Genomic DNA, 18,702 nt, shown 5'->3' with positions numbered 1-18,702 from the left:
ATATTTTCAAAGTGCCAAGGGAAAATAATGACTCTGTACTCAGTTAAACTGTATCTCAAGGGACAGGGCAAAATAAAGACATTTAGAAGTAGAGAAAGACTGAGTAGTTTGCCACCCACAAAACTCTTGATCAAAAACATCGGCATAAATTTACTCCAGGAAGAAGGAAATGGAACCCAGAAGGAAGGAGTGAGGAGTCTAAGAAAGAATGGTGAGCAGGGGCGCCTGGGTGGTACAGTCAGTTGAGCATCTGACTCTTGGTTTCTGCTCAGGTCATGATCTCAGGGTCTTGAGATCGAGCTCCGAGTCGGGCTCCATGCTTAGTGGGGAGTCTGCTTGAGATTCTCTCTCTCTCCCTTCCCCCTCTGCCCCACCCCTGCTCAGGCACTTACTCCCCCCACCCCCACCATCTCAGAAAAAAGAGAACGAAAAAAGAGTGGTGAGCATGTGGGTAAATATGTATAAGCAACAAACACGGCAATGAATTTGAAGACTGGAAAATTCGAGATGGATTGAAATTCCTGCACAATCTTAACATTAAAGGTGGGGAGGGAGTGTCTGGACATAAATCATTCCAACGTTGTCTAAAGTTGGAGATATTGATTATCTTTGGACCTTAAATATGCTTTTGACTCTGCTGAGGTAACAAATAAGCCCTGAAATTTCAAGGTGATTTCCTCTGAGGTGATGACTCAACAAGCCGCCTTCCTCGACTTGGGGACACCACAGCCTTTAGCACGTGGTTTCTCTGCACATTGAGACAGGGAAAGAGGCTGGGGTGTCACACAGGATGAGTGTGGACAGGCCTGGAAGTGGACCACCTCACACACTGTCCCAGATACCACTCCTGTTACCCCAATTAACGGCCCTATTTTTGTGTACCCAGAAGTGGGGACAGTTTTTCAAAAATACTAAAACACTAAACACTAAAAGAATGGAAATTGAACTTGTAACTTCCAAGTAGAGGAGAGAAAAAGAATAAATAAAACTTGATGAAAACAATAAAAAGCTGGAAAGGAGGAAAAAATGTAGAAAAAAGATGAAAGGAGAGCATACAGTGAGATGGCAGAAGTAAACACAATAAATATAATTACATTAAATCTACCACTTACTATCCAGAGATGACCAGAATGGATTAAAAATTCTTTTTTTTTAAAAAAAGATTTGTTTATTTATTTGACAGAAAGAGACACAGTGAGAGAGGGAACACAAACAGGGGGAGTGGGAGAGGGAGAAGCAGGCTTCCCGCCGAGCAGGGAGCCCGATGTGGGGCTTGATCCCAGGACCCTGGGATCACGACCTGAGCCGAAGGCAGATGCTTAATGACAGCCACCCAGGTACCCCTGGGATGGATTAAAAATTCTTGACAGGTGGGGAACCTGGGTGGCTTAGTTGGTTGAGTGTCCGACTCTTGATTTCGGCTCAGGTCATGATCTCAGGGTTATGAGATCGAGCCCTGCATCAGGCTCCGCTGAGTGGGGAGTCAGCTTGGGATTCTCTTTCTCCCTCTGCCCCCCCCGCCCCCGACTCGCGTTCTTGCTCTCTCTCAAATAAATAAATAAATATTAAAAAATTCTTTACAGTCAAAAGGCAAAAATAAAACACAAAGCCAGCTGTATATAATTTACAAGAGACATACCTAAATATAAGGGGAAAACAATTGGAAATTAAAGGGTACAGAAAGATATACCAGCTAAATACTAACTGAAAGAAAGCTAGTTTAATATATTAATAGCAAGCAACATGGGTCTTAAGGCAAAAAGCATTGTTAGGGCTAAAGAGGATTACTACATTTTGACAAAAAGGAACAATTCAGGAGGAAAATATAAGAATTGAACAACTCTAAACTTGTAAATCACCTAATAATGCAACTTATATTTCGACAGCAAAAACAGACATAATTACAAGGCAAAATTGACAAATGCAGCATCATGGTGGGAGATTTGTAGCACGCTCCCACCTGTAATTGTTAGATCATACAATATGAAAGTGGGTAAGGTTATAGTGGATTTGAGCAACAGGTTAAAAAGCTTGATCTAATGTACCTGCTCCCAATATGAAGAACTCACACCAGGGAAGATTCTGCCATCATTTCTCCAAGAAATGAATGTGGTCTAGACAAAAACAATATTGCTGGGTTAAGAGGATAGAAACCCGGGGTTCAGGTAATAGGATTTGCTACTTACTGAGCATGCGCGCTGGAGGAGAGGACGTGGAGGTGAAAATCAGCCAGGTGGACAGGACCCTGTGAATGGTGACAGCAGAAAGCAGCAAGGGGGATGTTTGGGCAGAGGGGAGGACATGAGTTCTGGTGGGATCTCTCGAGTTTATGGTGCGTTTCTAGTAGGAAAGCTGAATGTGAGCTCACATGCTTGTTTCCTTTGAGTCATATTCTGGCCCATCTGGCATTCTCTATATGCCTGTTCAACCTGATAGTAACATTGCTGACTTACCTGGGTTTGATAGATATTTGTTAATGGAACTGCTACTTGGTCAACAGATAGTATTTAGTATCGAAGCAGCTGATTTCATTATGCAGTTTATTATTAACTGATTAGAGCACTTCAGTAGGTAAGAGATTTTCCTTTCCAGTGAGTTACAGAAGTTCACTATCGATTCTTAAGGGTGATCTCTATATTGAATCAGACATAATAATAGCCGTCATTTGTAAGCATTGAGAGCATATGAATTTTTCCATATATGCTATCTATTGTGATTTTCACAGCAATGCTACAGCATAGATAGGATAAGATTTTGTTTTTATACCCATTTTGCAGATGAGGAAATTGAAGATCAAGTCACATGACTGTATCCTCTGACCTTGCAGTCTCCTGCTGGTTTTAGGATTCGGCCTTTGCAGGGTGGCTTGTAAGTTGGAAAGGTTGAGTGAGAACATAGGCACTTCTGTTTTTCTTTGGGGCTCAGTGCAGAGTGCTACTCATCTTATCTCTGGTGCCTGGCTTGGTGTTTTATGGGCTCTATTTCCATGGGGAAGTTTTGAGTCAGGAGCCCATGAATAGGTTTACATGTGTGTTTGCTTTCTTTTTTTTTTTTTTAATAGATTTTTATTTATTTATTTGAGAGAGAGAATGAGAGAGAGCATGAGAGGGGGAGTGGGAAAGGGAGAAGCAGGCTTCCCCCCAAGGAGGGAGCCCGATACGGGACTCGATCCTGGGACTCCAGGATCATAACCTGAGCCGAAGGCAGTCACTTAACCAACTGAGCCACCCAGGTGCCCCGTGTGTTTGCTTTCTATCCACCCATTTTCTATGCCTTTTTATCTCCTTCCCTCCTTCCCCTGTGTCTTCTCATATTGTGTTGGGTGCAGAGATACAAACCATAATTCCTGAATGGATTCTGTTCTTTGGCTGGAGCTCTGACCAATAATACATATGTGCAATATCCTGGAGAGAGTGTCTATAACTTTTGTTGATTCTCAGAAGAGTCCAGAACCTACCAAAATTGAGAACCGCTGTAGAAGGAGAAGGGAATAGTAGGAAAAAATGGGACTAAGTTTCTCTATGGTCAACCAAAGGGAAAATGCCCCTAATATCCTATGTAATTTTTTATATCTCTGGAATGAAATACAGAGTGTACAAATCAAGCTTCCAAAGGATAAAAGTAACTGTAATATTCCTTACATTTGTTCATTTCTTTATAGTTTTCAAAAGTCATTTACCTCCATTGAAATGAATATAGACAGGTGGCTAAGAAAACTTTGACGTAGATTCCTGCCTCTTTATGCCCCTAGGCCTTAATGCTTTCTCTTCCCTCTGAAATTTTCTCCTCTCATATCCCACTTGCCGAACTCATTCTCATGCTCAAGACTGAGATGGAATGTTCCTCCTCTGTGAAGAAGCTCTTAGCTCACCCCTAGTCAGATATAATCACTTTCCGGTCTTCCTACCCAGGCTGGGTTTTCCCTGAGCGCCAGAAACAGACCTTTTCATCTTCAAAAAACCCTCTGTACCACCTAGGATGATGTCTAGCACAAAAGGAAGTTAATGTGTTTTATTTTTTCAAGTTGTATGTGAGTAAATATCAACATTAAAGTGTATAATACTTAAAAGTCTTTTTACTCAAAGATTTCTGAAAATGCATGCATGAGAAATGAGTGAATGGTTGAAAGGAAGAATGAAAGGTTGCTTTCCTTGAGATCTGATGTGTGGTCATTGATGGGGACCCCAATGTGTGCTCTTGGTGCATGGTTTTGGAAAACAGTCCCCGACCCTGCCTACCCATTCTTTCTCTGGCCTTAGGTTTTTCTTTCTGGATAAGACATGAACACAGAAAACTCTTGCTGGCAATAAGGAATTCACTTACTATGCACTCACATTCGTTCAGTGAATATCTATTGAGTGCCTATTAGGTGCCAGCCATGGTTCCAGGCACCAAAACTAAACACCAAAACACTGAAGAAAAATCCCTCTTCTCTCTGATTTTATATTCTAGTGTGAGGAGACAAAAAAATCAGCAAATACAATAAATAAATAAACGAGTGTTATAAAAAAGTAGAGCAGTGTCAGGGACTTTGGGATTTTGAGGCAAGAGTGGTGCATGCCTCTGTTTGAAATAGAGTGGTCAGGAGAGACCCCATTGGGACAGTGACAGTCATGGGAAAATGTGGGGTGAATGAGCCGTATGTGTATCTGCATTCCTGGCAGAGAGAACAGCCAGGGTACAGGTCCTAGGGAAGGACTGTTGCAGGAGTTTCAAAGGTCTAGCAGCCAGTGGGACTGGAGTGTAGTGAGCAAGGGGGCTCGTCATAGGGGATGAAGGTGAAGGAGTTAGGAAGGGAGCAGGTCTGCAGGGCACCATAGGCCATTGAAGACTTTGCCTTTTTCTCTGGATGAAAGAGGGAGCCATCTGAGGGTTTTGAGCAGAGGAGGACTGTAATTCGGCTCAGTGGTTTCAGAGGCTCCCTGGCTTCTGTGCTGAGAGTAGATGAATGAGCACTGGGGGCTGAGGGGAGCTGCTGAGGTGGGGGGGGAGCACGGGCCATGTGAGAAGTGGCTTGATAGACATCAGCTAGGCTTGCGTCAGAGCTGCTCGGGGAATGGTGCTTTCCTAATCCTAGTCAAATGTGGCCTGAAACATAAGACCCAGGAATGTTCTGGAAATGCTTCTATGGAAGTCTTAATATGGGGAATAATTTGGGAGGCTTTTGGGTAATGACAATGCATAAACTCCATTTAGACTGAAGTCTTGCTTTGTTTCACACAAGCCTTCTTCCTATAAAAGACCTACTACTGAGTCACCAGACCTACTAGAAATTTAGTCATTTTGGCTGCATTTCATAGGCTCTGTGGAAGGAATCCTTCCTGGATTTGGTCAAGAAGCATCCCATCTGAGTAATTTATTAGAAGATTTTGAGGGAGTTTAGATGGCAGGGGACAATATTTGGACTTTTCAAAAAGTTGTGGACAATGTTTTGTACTAAAAGCTATTAAAAATAGACGTATCTGGGGTAGGAAATTGTTTACAAAATAGAAGAAGAGTAGGAGAAATGAGGTTCCCCCCCCCCCCCGCTGGAATGAGAAATCGAAACAGTAAGATTCTCAGTAATTTCCAGGAGTTTATGGTAAGGGCTGCCACCCCACTCTACCCTCAGTTCCGAAGCCAGCGTAAGGGGGTTCTCAGAGCAAATCTGACACATCTGTTCCCTCTAAAATCCCTTCATGGTCTTGCATTGCCTTCCTGATAAATTCAAATCCTTACCTCGGTGACCTTGTCTACTCTGTCCTGCGCCCCTCTCTTCCCACTTCCTTCCTTGAGCGCTATGCCCTGGTCAGAGGGACTACCTCCAGTTGCCCGTGCGTCTCAGGCACGGTCCTGGGATCCCAGCCTGTGTCTTCACAGCTGCAGCTTCTTTCCCTGGCAGGGTCCGCTGACCTGCCCTGTCAGCTCCCACTCATCCTCAGCATCGCAGCCTGGGAGTCACTGCTTCCAGGAAGTCCGCCCTGACTCCACTTTGGAATTCAGTGCCATTTCTGGGTGTTTCTATGGCATTTTGTGCTTATGGCACTTATCACAGGAGATTGTTTTGTTACTATTGAAAAAAATATTTTTAAGAAGTTCACTTGATATTCTTAAAGTTTAAGAAGTCCCTGGTATATAGGACATTCTTTATACCTATTTGATGAAAGAACAAACTCAGGCCTCCCATTGTACATTCCTGGGTATCACTGCCAGACACATCTGTGTTTTGAGGAGTTTGGGCTGGGCTTACTTTGTAGAAAGCTGTTTATATGTTGTGGTATTTTGTTACCATAGCAGAGTCCCTCAGTTACTGTGTTATCTTGTATTGCATTCTTTTTTTTTTTTCAGTTTTTTTTTTTGTTATGTTATGTTAATCACCATACATTACATCGTTAGTTTCTGATGTAGTGTTCCATGATTCATTGTTTGCGTATAACACCCAGTGCTCCGTGCAGTACGTGCCCTCTTTAATACCCATCACCGGGCTAACCCATTCCCCCACCCCCCTCATTCTGTTAACAATTCCATTTCCCTGTTTTTTTTTTTTTTTTGAAGACTTTATTTATATATTTGACAGAGAGAGAGACAGCAAAAGAGGGAACACAAGCAGGGGGAGTGGGAGAGGGAGAAACAGGCTCCCCGCTGAGCAGGGATCTGATGAGGGGCTCAATCCCAGGACCCTGAGATCATGACCTGAGCCAAAGGCAGATGTTTAATGACTGAGCTACCCAGGAACCCCCCCCCCCTTTTTTTTTTGCTTTCTTTCATCTTCATTTAGAATGTAAATATTTTACAAAACAGACGATAACAAAAACATTTCAAATTTGTATTACAGAAAAGGGATGAAATTGACCTGGGTTTAGTCATAAAGAATGCTTGAGAGCCAGCATTCTGAGTTTTTCTTCAGTGACCCAATTTAAATCACTTTGAAGGAAGAGAAGGTAAGAAGTAAGTCTCTTTTTCATTCTGCCTCTTTGTAGATAATTACTGAGCACCTAGGCCTCAGGACTCAGTATCACTGCCATAAAGGCTTTTTGAGATTTAATTTCATTGACATGTTTCTGACCATCACAAGATGCCACAGGAATGATCTGTATGTTGTGCGGTCTTCTGGAGCGAATTGATCTATAGCCCTCTTATTGTGTATGATAGGAGAAATCAGGCATGCTTTAACGAATGGCTTCCTGCTTCCTTCCACCGCTCTCGGTGTGTTTCAGACCCTCACCATCTTATGAATGGCTGGCTGCAATCCCCCTCTGACTTCCTGAGGTGACAGCATCCCTATGGGAGAGTGGCTCAGGGGCCTGGTGGCAGGTAGAGACCAGCAGTGTTGGAGAGACAAGCTCAGGTCAAGCAAGCTGAGGTCAGCGCAGGTCTCTCTGGAGAGAAGGTTAGGTAGGCCATGCTGGGAATGAGACTGGCAGATCTGGTCTGGCATTAGGCAGCATTATGGACCTAAAAATTGATAGGCAGGTGGCAGAAAACTTCAACGGGGCTGGAATAGCATGAAGAATACGCAGAAAGATTAGTAGCTTTGACAGGGAGCCTCTGTAGACTGAGACCTTTCATCCAGAGCAATTCAGATCTATTCCGTTGGCCTTGTCCCAGGTGGAGATTTACTGATCTTAAAGCTCCCTTATCTGCTAAGGAGAATCCAGTTCCCTTAAAAGGAAAGACTTCTCCTTACCTGGCCGTGTGTCTTCAGTAAGTGAATAAGAGGGGAGGATTGCAGAGCTAGACTTAGGATTCTCCCTGGGGTGTTGGTCTAGCAGATGTCTCTGGATTAGCCCTGGGGATTGGAGAGACAGTGAGACTGGATGAGGGAAGCAGTTCAGTTTTCCTCTGCTGGGTTTCTCCTTCTGAGATCAAGTCACCATATGGAGCTAAAGGGAGAGATTTGGCCTAGGACATATTGATACTCCCCATTTTCCAGTTTTCTATAACTCATCCTGTACCTCCAAGTCTCTTCTGCACATCATCATCAGATAAACCTTCCTGAAATGTGGTTTTCATGATCTCGATGAAACTTTAATGACTTCTTATTTTTGTGTGGTAGATTCCAACCCACTTAGGCTGATATTTAAGAAAATTTACTATCTGGCCCCAAACGACCTCATTATCCCCAACACAGATCTGGGACCCAGTGAAGCAAGTGTGCTCACTGTTCCGTGAATACTCCATAGCAATTCCTGTCTTTATGAATTGTTCATTTTGTTATCACCCACTAAGAATGCCTTCCTTCACCCCCCTCCACCTACACAAAATTCTAAAATAAATGCTTGTGTGGAATCCTACCTATTTTGTCCAGTATTCTCTGACCACTCTTCAACCTCTCTCAGATCAGTGGGGTTCTTGGATTTCTTTCTATAATATCTAACTGGGTTTGGTGATTTCTGGTGAAAGAGAAAGCAAATTATAAAAGGACAATGTGGAAGAACTGTAGTTTCCTGAAATAAGCGATCAAATCTTCCTCCAAGAAATGAGTACTTTTGAACATGTATCTTTTGCTTTTGCCTGTTGAGTATCAAATGGCTCCATCTCTCAACATGGCACTCATTCAAGATTCAGTGGGGATATTTTTGCACCATTGGCTTTGAACAGACTTCAGGGGCTCATGTGGTAGAACATTCTCAGGGCATGCTCATGGTCTGGAGTCCAGGACATTCTTGGTGACTTGTGGCTATCAGTTTTCTTTCTAAGTATGCAGGCACAACTGACATAATTCTGGTCTCAAAGGTGTTCCGAGGACACTTGCCCATCAGTGGGATGGTACATATGAGAGCAGGATAACTAGAGAAAAATTTGGATAGTCCCTACTTTAAACTCTGAAATTGCTAGCTTGAAAAAGACCCCAGATAGAAGATCTTGGGGGTGTGGGCCAGGAAAGTGGGTTGGCTCTGTGGAATAAAGTCCTCTTGAAAACACAAAGATAAAATTTAGATCTCTAGGCATGCTTGCAATGCACTCTCTATAAATGCAGATCCCATAAAGGAACCATGGGAATTGATTAACTTTCCACAATCTTAAGACAGATGGACTTTGTCTGGAGAGGTCAGAAGCATCCAAATCGTCCTGAAGGCATTGTATAAATGCTCGCCTTAATGCAGCAAATGTTCCGTGGGTAATATCTTCCTGCAGAGTTACATCAAATGGAAATCGAGCTGTGTACTTTCTTAGCATCTTAGGCCACGATACCCTATGTATTTAACTCAAAACTCTTTAAGCTATAATGGAGTGTCCTTAATGGGTCATTTGGCATATGTGGTGATGCTTGCATGAAACAAACTTCTAAAAAATTTAAACTAAACCTTTTAGAAGTCCCCACTAGGGAGCACAGTTGTATTGAAAGGTAATATAATTTGTGACATCAGAAGGCTTTTGTTAGTCTATTTTAGAAAGCATTCTTCTTTTTATTTCCCCAACTTCATTTACTTTTTTTTTAAAAGAAAATTTATTATTTAATTAAATGAAACATTTTCAGATGCATTTATTTTTCCAGAAATCCCATAGAAAGCTATAATAGACTCTCATGGTTCTCATGAGTCGGCCCAAGTTACATACAAATTATATTTTATCCAGGTTTTCTCACCCTTATTTTTATACATAAAGTTATATTCAGGCAGGGGTAATGGTATGGTGGACATTCACATTAATTTGCATTTTAAAGAAATGTTCAGTGACTGAGTTGTAACCATTTGAAAGAGATTTTTATTCTAACACTGTTAACTACAAGAATTAGTTTTTAATAAACTCTGGTCCTGACATATTATTACTTAGTATGATTGAATTTAAAAGTCAGCCTTTCGTGTTACATACAAAACTGGCATATTCTCTTTTTCACTATTTTGAGCAGAGGTCAGTAGTTTGCGATACAAATCTAAAAGAATTTAGCAAGCAAATTGTCCCACATGATTCTATTTCTATTTGTATGAATGAGGTTTGATGACCCTTATGTCAAGCTAAAGACAGAGTACCCAGAGTGTTCCTGTAAAAATTTTAATGATCCATTTAGGTGATTGTAGCTGCAATTATAAAGAATATTGTAGTTCATTTTTCATTTGCTCATATATATACAGCAATTTATTTTATATACAATCTGGACACATAACTCAATAATTATGACATAGTTACCCAAAAATATCTGGGCTATGTGAATTAAAAAATGTTCTTAATAATCTTGTATTTCTTTCTGAAGAACCTATAAAAAGGAATGATTGTTTTTCAGAGAGGCAAAGGATAATCAGAGAGCCCTGAGGGGGACAAATTTCTTCCCTTGGCTTTGCTTGGGACTCATCCATCTGTTGCCTTTGTTCTCCCCTGCCTGCTAAAGCAAACCAAGAGACTCATACTTGATTTCTGTTGGGGAGCCCAATACTTACCCCCTTTAGGATGAACTCCATAACTTGTTACATAAGACTCAGGTCAATTAACACCTGGGTCAAGACTGGACTTCTTCCTTAGTGCAAGTTATTGGGTTAAGATTCTAGAGTTGGAGACCTTGGTGATCTTCTGAATATCTTTTTGTAAATAAATATGGCTCCCTTTAAGCCTGGATCCCAGCGCAGCTTTTCTTGGTAAAGAGCTGATTCTTTAATGGCTACAGCCATTATTCTATTTACCTAGCACATAAGTAATGCTTACTCTTTGCCAGATGCATGCAAAATGCCTTACACGTAATGAACTCATTTCATCTTCACAAGGACACAAAGGTACTGTGACTTCCCATTTTACAGATGAGTAAGTAACATGCTTAAGGTCACAAAGCTGTAAGTGGGCAAAGCCAGGATGTGGACACTCCAGTATCTGAGCTACAATCTTTGCTGACATTATACCGTTCTGAGCTCTTCAGTCACCCTTCCAAAACCTAAATGGTCGCATACCCTGGCTGGTGTCTCTACACCATTCCTGGAGGATGCTTGGCCAGAATCATTCTGCTCTCCCAGGGGAAGCCCCACAAATTCATATGACACCACTACCTTCCCCATCTTGCACCTTACAATCCAGCCCCAGCGAGCATCTCCCTGCCCCTTAACTCCGTGGACTTTCTCAGATCTCTGTGCCTCTATACCTCTCCTCAGTTCCCTCTTACAAGATGCCTTTCCCCTCCTTATTCATAAGACATCTTCCTAGTCATCTTTCAAGGTGTTGCTCACTTGTCACCTCTTCCGACCTTTCCTACCTTTCGCCAGACTTAGGCACCAATGCTGTGTATACACATACATGCACCTGCACCTCCTCCCTCCAACTCTTTCCATTTGATGATGGCCCTCTTGTGTCTGCTTTCAGTCCGGTTTGAGTCCTTTTAGGTTGAATCTAGGTTTGGGGTCTGGCTCAATAAGCGCCGGAGCCCAATAATTCTAGGTCATAAGTGTGGGGCTCAGTGAAACCCTAGAGAATTCCTAAAAAGCTGGCCACTCCTTGAGCAATGCCTTGTTACCATTCCATGCCTGGCAAGTGCCTTCTTAGATGGGTCAGCCAATTAGTTGAAACAGCTCTCACAAATGTAATAAATTGTTCTGGAATGCAGTCTTCCAAATACAGATATATCATGAGAAAGACCTAACTGTGCTAACTTTGAGAGGCACTGGCATGTATGGGAATCTGACCAAAATACTAAAAACAAAAGCAAAAACACAAAATACCCAAAAGATTGCAGAGAGAATATTAACTGTATACTAAGTATGCCTATCATATCCTCATGGACACATAATATTAGTAGTTCCATATGGTCTGGAAATACTAAATAGTTAATAGTTTCCTTAGCAATTTGTTTCTCGTTATGACTTCTCCAGGAACCTGCAATAGTTTTGGCAAAGAGAAATAACAATGTATTTCTATAATCATAACAATCTACAATGGTTCTTTAGTTAGCCTGGTTTTGATATTCAAAAAGTAGAGATATTAATTTCATATGCAAACAGAGGATAAGGAAATGTCAAAAAAACAGTTTATAAGTCAAATATGTGTTATAACAAGGTTGTTAATGTTTTAAAGGATTCTTTCAATAAGTACCCTTAAGTATACTTAGTGTTACTAATTCCTCTTTTTTTATCGAGATATAATTGACATACATTATATTAGTTTCAGGTGTGCAACATAATGATTCAATATTTGTATATATTGCAAAGTGATCACCGCAAGGAGTCTAGTTAACATCTATCATCACACATAGTTGTAATTTTTTTTCTTATTATGAGAACTATTAAGATTTCCTTTCTCAGCAACTTTCAAATATGCAACACAGTATTATTAACTACAGTCACCATGCTGCACATTACATCCCCGAGACTTATTTATTTTATAATTGGAAGTTTGTACCCTTGGACCCCCTTCCCCTTTTTTGCCTAATCCCTTCTTCCCACCTCCGGCAACCACGAATTTGTTCTCTATATCTATGAGTTTGCTTTTAATTGTTTTTTTTTTTTTAAGATTTTATTTATTTATTTGAGAGAATGAGAGACAGCATGAGAGGGAAGAGGGTCAGACAGAGAAGCAGACCCCCTGCTGAGCAGGGAGCCCGATGCGGGACTCGATCCCGGGACTCCAGGATCACGACCTGAGCCGAAGGCAGTCGCTTAACCAACTGAGCCACCCAGGCGCCCAATTGTTTGTTTTTTAATATTCCATAAATAAGTAAAATCATATGGTATTTGTCTTTCTCTGTCTTATTTCACTTAGCATAATGCCCTCTTGGTCCATCCATGTTTTTGCAAATGGCAAGATTTCATTCTCTTTTGTGGCTGACTAGTTGTGTCTCTATACCACATTTTCTTTATCCATTAATCCACTGATGGAATTTTAGGATTGCTTCCATGTCTTGCCTATTGTAAATAATGCTGCAGTAAACACGGGGGTGCTCCTGACTCTTTAATATGTTGTAGTTACCTTTTATTTCATTGGGAAGTAAGTCATAAATAACTTAATATTTACAATAGTAAATAACTTAATAATTGTAAGAAAAGGAAGGGGAAGAAAACATTTTGGGTCGAATAAGCTACCAGTCTGGAAAATCTTGCCTTAAGTGGAACCTGTTGGCGTGCATCAAGGATTTTTCAGGTCAAGCAGAAAGAACAGGTGCTGAGAAATGGGGCAGAAGCTTGGGTGTCTCTGTTAGCAGGTCCTTCAGGTGTATGCTGTGGGGGTGTATATTTGTACGGTCTCATCAGATGATTTCCAAATAACTGAAACAACATGAAGGTTTCTCTTCTTCTTTACCCCCGGGCAGTGTGGGGCTCTAGTTTGAGAAGAACCAAAGAGAATAACAAGTGACCAACTATGAAATTTCCAAGGAATTTTGGATATCATCTGTCAAAAAAGTTACCTGTAGTTGGAGAGATTTGAATTTTGTTCTTTATCACTTGCTAAGTGCTGTTGAGCACAATTGCTTCATCTCTTTGTCTTTTTTGGTTGTTGTGTTAAGTGTTTACTTGTAGATTCTGGAGGTTTTGATGAGGTGAGGTTTGTAAAGTAATTTGAAAAGTGGAGTGAATGCATTACTTTAAAATGAAGTACTCAGTTACTGGTTGACTTTTAACTTTTACCTTGAATCAGTTCCCCATTGAATTGAACATAAACTTTTGTCAACAGATGAAATGAAGCAAAAAGGCACCTATATACCACACATTTCTTCCTCTGGAGGAATGAACGCTCTCACTGGTAACTGATGCGGGTAGTTCATGCCTTATATGTCATTTGCTAAAGTTCTTGAAAATGAAATTTCTTTAAAAGCTTTTGTAAATACTCCTCTTCTACATGATAAAGACTTTCCGTGTAATAGAAGGGAGGTCTAAATCTATCTGCTGGCACTTGTAAATTAGAAATTTTGCACATTTAATAAGTGCAACCATGCAAGAAACCACCACTGATCTCAACTTGAATTATTTCATCCAGTTCCTACCTGGAAGGCGTTTTTTTTTTTTTCTTCTCCAGTGCAATTAATTAAGCAAACGGGACCAACGTTGGTACTTTTGACAGATTATAAGAACAAAGGCTCTTGCGTTGGGGCTTTCATGGGTCTCATAAGTAGACAGTCCTCATAAATCCTGCATAACAGATCTTTTGATTCTCCCTCAAAAGCTTTATCCTATTCCAATTGGTACTCATCACCACAGGAGGCTCGCTACTTGCAAATTTTTCTATTGCTGTTTTCATTTCCTCTCCAGTAATAGAGGCAATCAGTTTCTCATTATCCAGAAGATCCAGTTTTGGCATTTTAATTTTAGCCAGAATTTTCATAATCTCTCTGTTATCAGCTGCTAACTCTGATGCAAATATCAGTTTGGAAAAATTTTTTTAAAAAAGGAAACTTTTTACATCACTGCTAGCTAATGATCAAATGTAGACCTATTGAAGTAAAAAACTATGGTCTTTGTGATTTTGATTCTTCTTAGTATATTAGTTACTCTTCACTTATTTATAAAATTTGGTAAAGATTTACTAAGAAAATTACAGCATATAACAATGCTAACCTTTAACATTTGTTGAATTTCTGCTTTGGTACTAGAACTACACTTGGTGTTAGGATCATGGAGAACAGTGGAAAAAAATTAGTGCTTTTCAGCAAGAGAGAAATTTTTTTGACATGCAGCATAGTTGGGACCCCCCCTACGGGAGCCCTGGTCTCCAGTAATTTTGTGCCCCCCATCCCTCATCATTGGTCTTATGTGTTTTGAAGAATAAGAATTACTATTTAGTAGAAGAGATAATGTATATGAAAAACAAACAAAAACAAGAGGAAAAACTCATGTGATTTATAATTTACATTTTTAGACAAACTGTACCAAAATGAAGAAATGGCTTCCTTGTGATAAAATAGAATTCTTTGAAAAGAACTTTAGAAAACATCTGGCTGTAGCTTTTGATATTCATTTGGTATTCAGTGGCCAGAGGTCCAAATTTAAGCTTACTTAAAAAAAAAAGATGTATTTATTTATTTTAGAGAGAGAGAAAAAGAGAGAGTGTGCATGCACATGTGTACACCAGCCTATGGGCTTGGGACTGGGGAGGGGGCACTCTCATGCTCTCTGTTGGAATCCATGACTCTGATTAGTCAGGGAGGAAGTGATGGAAGGCTGTAGTTTTTAGGAAAAGCAAACAGGTTCCCTTGCCCCCTTGATGGCTGCAGCTGCTTCATCTCGAGTCAGCAGGATATAACAACGACACAAGGAAATATATTTCACATGAGAGGAGAGAGCCTGTCACCATTTGGGTTGCCTCCTGGTTTCCTGCCCATGATTAAGCTCAAGGTGCCAATTCTTTTCTCATTCTGCTGACTCTTGCTGTAGAGTCCTGGCTGATCCTCAGCTGAACGAACAGGGACACCGTCATCTGGGAAAGAAAGTTCTAATGGGGATGGGAGCTGGTGATGGTGTATGGGAGGAAGGAGACCCCAGGGAGTGTGGCCCAGAACAGCTGGGGTGAGTCTTAGAACAAGCATCTGGAAATTAAAAACACAGGTAAAAACAGGTGTTGATGAGGATACAGAGAAAAGGGAACGCTCTTGCACTGTTGGTGGGAATACAAACTGCAGCCACTCTGGAAAACAGCATGGAGACTCCCCCAAAAGTTAAAAATAGAACTACCCTACAACCCAGCAGTTGCACTACTAGGTATTTACCCAAAGGTTACAGAAATAATGATTTGAAGGGGCACATGCACCCCAATGTTTGTAGCAGCATTATCAGCAATAGCCAAATTATGGAAAGAGCCCAAATGTCCATCGACTGATGAATGGATAAGAAAGATGTGGTGTGCATGCATGTGCACACACACACACACAGAGGAATATTACTTAGCCATCAAAAAGAACAAGATCTTGCCATTTGCAATGATGTGGATGGAGCTAGAGTGTATTATGCGAAGCAAAATAAGTCAGTCAGAGAAAGACAAATACCATATGATTTCACTCATATGGGGGAATTTAAGAAACAAAAGAGATGAACAGATGGGAAGGGAGAAAGAAAGAGAGGGAGGCAAACCATAAGAGATTCTTTTTTTTTTTTTTTTAAGATTTTATTTATTTTTCAACAGAGAGAGACAGAGACAGTGAGAGAGGGAACACAAGCAGGGGGAGGGGGAGAGGGAAAAGCAGGCTTCCCACCGAGCAGGGAGCCCGATGCGGGGCACGATACCAGGACCCTGGGATCATGACCTGAGCCGAAGGCAGACGCTTAACGACTGAGCCACCCACGCGCCCCAACCATAAGAGATTCTTAACTATAGAGAATAAACTGGGGGTTGGTGGAAGGAGGTGGGTGGGGGATGGGCTAGACAGGTGATGGGTATTCAGGAGGACACTTCTTGTGATGAGCACTGGGTGTTATATGTAAGAGATGAGTCACTAAATTCTATTCCGAAAACCAATATTACACTATGAGTTAACTAACTGGAATTTAAATAAAAACTTAAAAAAATAAACCCACAATAAATCCATAACACACGCACAAGAATAGAAGCATGTGGCATACATTTCCTGGCTACCCACATGTGAAAGGCATAAGGCATTGCTGTAGGTGTGGAGGACACGGGTGGATGGCATGTGGTCCTCACAGGACAGACTCTTCTCATGGACGTCAGTGTAATCACACATGGGTGGTGCTATTGGGGAGACTCTGCTTGGGGAGTCAGAGAAAACTTTAAAAGAGGTAACATTTGAGATGAGGTTTGTGGGGTGAGGAGTTCACCAAGTGAGGAAGCACAGGGAGGAGATGACATGAGCTTTCCTGGTGGAGCTCCAAGGACCTGCAAAGGCATGAAGGCCTGAGAATCCAGGATGCACGTGGGAAAGTGCGGTGGCAACCTGGTCCGACTGCAGAGGTATCGCGGGAGGGGAGGGAAGGAAAGTAGAAATGTGGGTTGTGATCAGTGTGAAGAACCTTCTATGAATGCTAGTAGGCTGCATTCTATCTAAGGGAGTGAAGAACTTTTGAGTAGGGGTTGGCATGATCAAATACCTTTTTGGAGAAGTCAATTCTGGTGACCCTGGAGGATGGATTGGAGGATGGAAGCTGGAGAGAGGCTGAGGGCAGGGAGAATCATAAAGGCATGTGGATGATCGATGCTGAGGACCTGAACTCAGACAGTGGTACCGAGTTGAGGTACTGGGTTGGAGATAAAATTATGAATTGGAAGCAACTGAACTTAGAAAGTGGGACAAAAAAGTGAAAGGCTGACTCTGAAGTCTTGAACTTAGGGAGCTGGGAGGTGGCTATGCCATGGACAAAGGGAAAGCAGGAAGCAAGTGTGTTGGGTTAGCGTGAGATATGATTACAAACTGGGGAGCCTGCATTCCAACTCAACCCAGATACAGAAACACATCGACTTCTGGGCAGGACCCACACCTAGCAGGACCACCTCAGAAGGCATCAGTCATCTTGGGGCGCCTGGGTGGCTCAGTTGGTTAAGCGACTGCCTTCAGCTCAGGTCATGATCCTGGAGTCCCGGGATCGAGTCCCGCATCGGGCTCCCTGCTCAGCGGGGAGTCTGCTTCTCCCTCTGACCCTCCTCCCTCTCATGCTCTCTGTCTCTCATTCTCTCTCTCAAATAAATAAATAAAATCTTTAAAAAAAAAAAAAAAGAAAGAAGGCATCAGTCATTTCAGTGTTTAGCAAGGGCTATTTTTTTTTTCTCAATAGGAACTTAGTATTTAGAACAATTTCAGATTTATAGAAAATTGGGAGACAATATAGAGATTTTTCAATACTCCCCACACAGTTCCTTCAGTTATTAACCTCTTAAATTGGTATGATACATGTGTTGCAATTAATGAACTAACAATGATACATTGTTTGCTAAATTCCATAGTTTATTCTGACTTCCTTAGTTTTAACCTAATGTCCTTTTTTTTCTGTGCTAGGATCTCATCTAAGATGCCACATCATATTTAGTTGTCATGTCTCCTCAGGCTCCTCTTGAGGTTGTGATGGTTTCTCAGATTTTCCTTCTTTTTGATGACCTTGAGAGTTTTGAGGGGTACTGGTCAAGTACTCATCTCAGGATCTGTGTGATGTTTTCCTCATGGTTGGATTGGGCCTGTGGATGTTTGGAGTAAGATCACAGAGGTGAAGTGCCATTTTCACTGCATCATATCAAGACTACATACCATCAACGTGACTGATAACTACTGAAGCTGACCTTGATCACCTGGCTGAGGTAGAGTTGGTCAGGTCTCTCCCTTTCTGTACTACACTCTTTGCAAAGAAGTCACTATGCTCAGTCCACAGTTGAGGCGGGGGTGGGGGGATTATGCTCCATTTCTTGAGATGGGAGTATTTACCTAAATTATTTGGAATTCTTTTGCATAGGATATTTGTCTCTTCTCCCCACTTATTAATTTATTCAATCATTTATTTACATCTGTATGGTCTCAGGAATAATTATTTTATAATTTGTGTTATAATCCAGTACTACTTCACTCATTTTCCTGTTTAGATTGCTTTCACTTTGGCAACTGGGAACTCTTTCAATTGGCTTCTGCTCCAGCAAAGGATACTCTTTTTTTTTTTTTAAATTAAATTAAATTTATTTATTTTTATTTATTTTTTTATTCTTATGTTAATCCCCATACATTACATCATTAGTTTTAGATGAAGTGTTCCATGATTCATTGTTTGTGCATAACACCCAGTGCTCCATGCAGAATGTGCCCTCCTCAATACCCACCACCAGGCTAACCCATCCTCCCACCCCTCTCCCCTCTAGATCCCTCAGTTTGTTTTTCAGAGT

The 18,702-nt window shown here is 41.3% G+C and overlaps 1 protein-coding gene across 1 annotated transcript in view; it reads left to right on the top strand.

The window, feature by feature from the left end:
* Positions 1-6,925, top strand: part of LOC123839884 (putative methyltransferase-like protein 21E) — a 45,325-nt gene extending 38,400 nt beyond the window's left edge. Inside the window, exon 6 of the mRNA XM_045869690.3 lies at positions 6,815-6,925. Coding sequence (XP_045725646.1) covers positions 6,815-6,842 — 28 coding nt within the window. The 3' untranslated portion in view covers positions 6,843-6,925. The remainder of the gene's footprint in view (positions 1-6,814) is intronic.
* Positions 6,926-18,702: the final 11,777 nt, after the last annotated feature.

This window comes from Mirounga angustirostris, unplaced genomic scaffold (assembly GCF_029215605.1).
Source record: "Mirounga angustirostris isolate CCGP_5_RB_7025 unplaced genomic scaffold, mMirAng1.0.hap1 SCAF_3, whole genome shotgun sequence".
Lineage (NCBI taxonomy): Eukaryota > Metazoa > Chordata > Mammalia > Carnivora > Phocidae > Mirounga > Mirounga angustirostris.
This window is presented reverse-complemented; position numbering and strand designations above follow the sequence as displayed.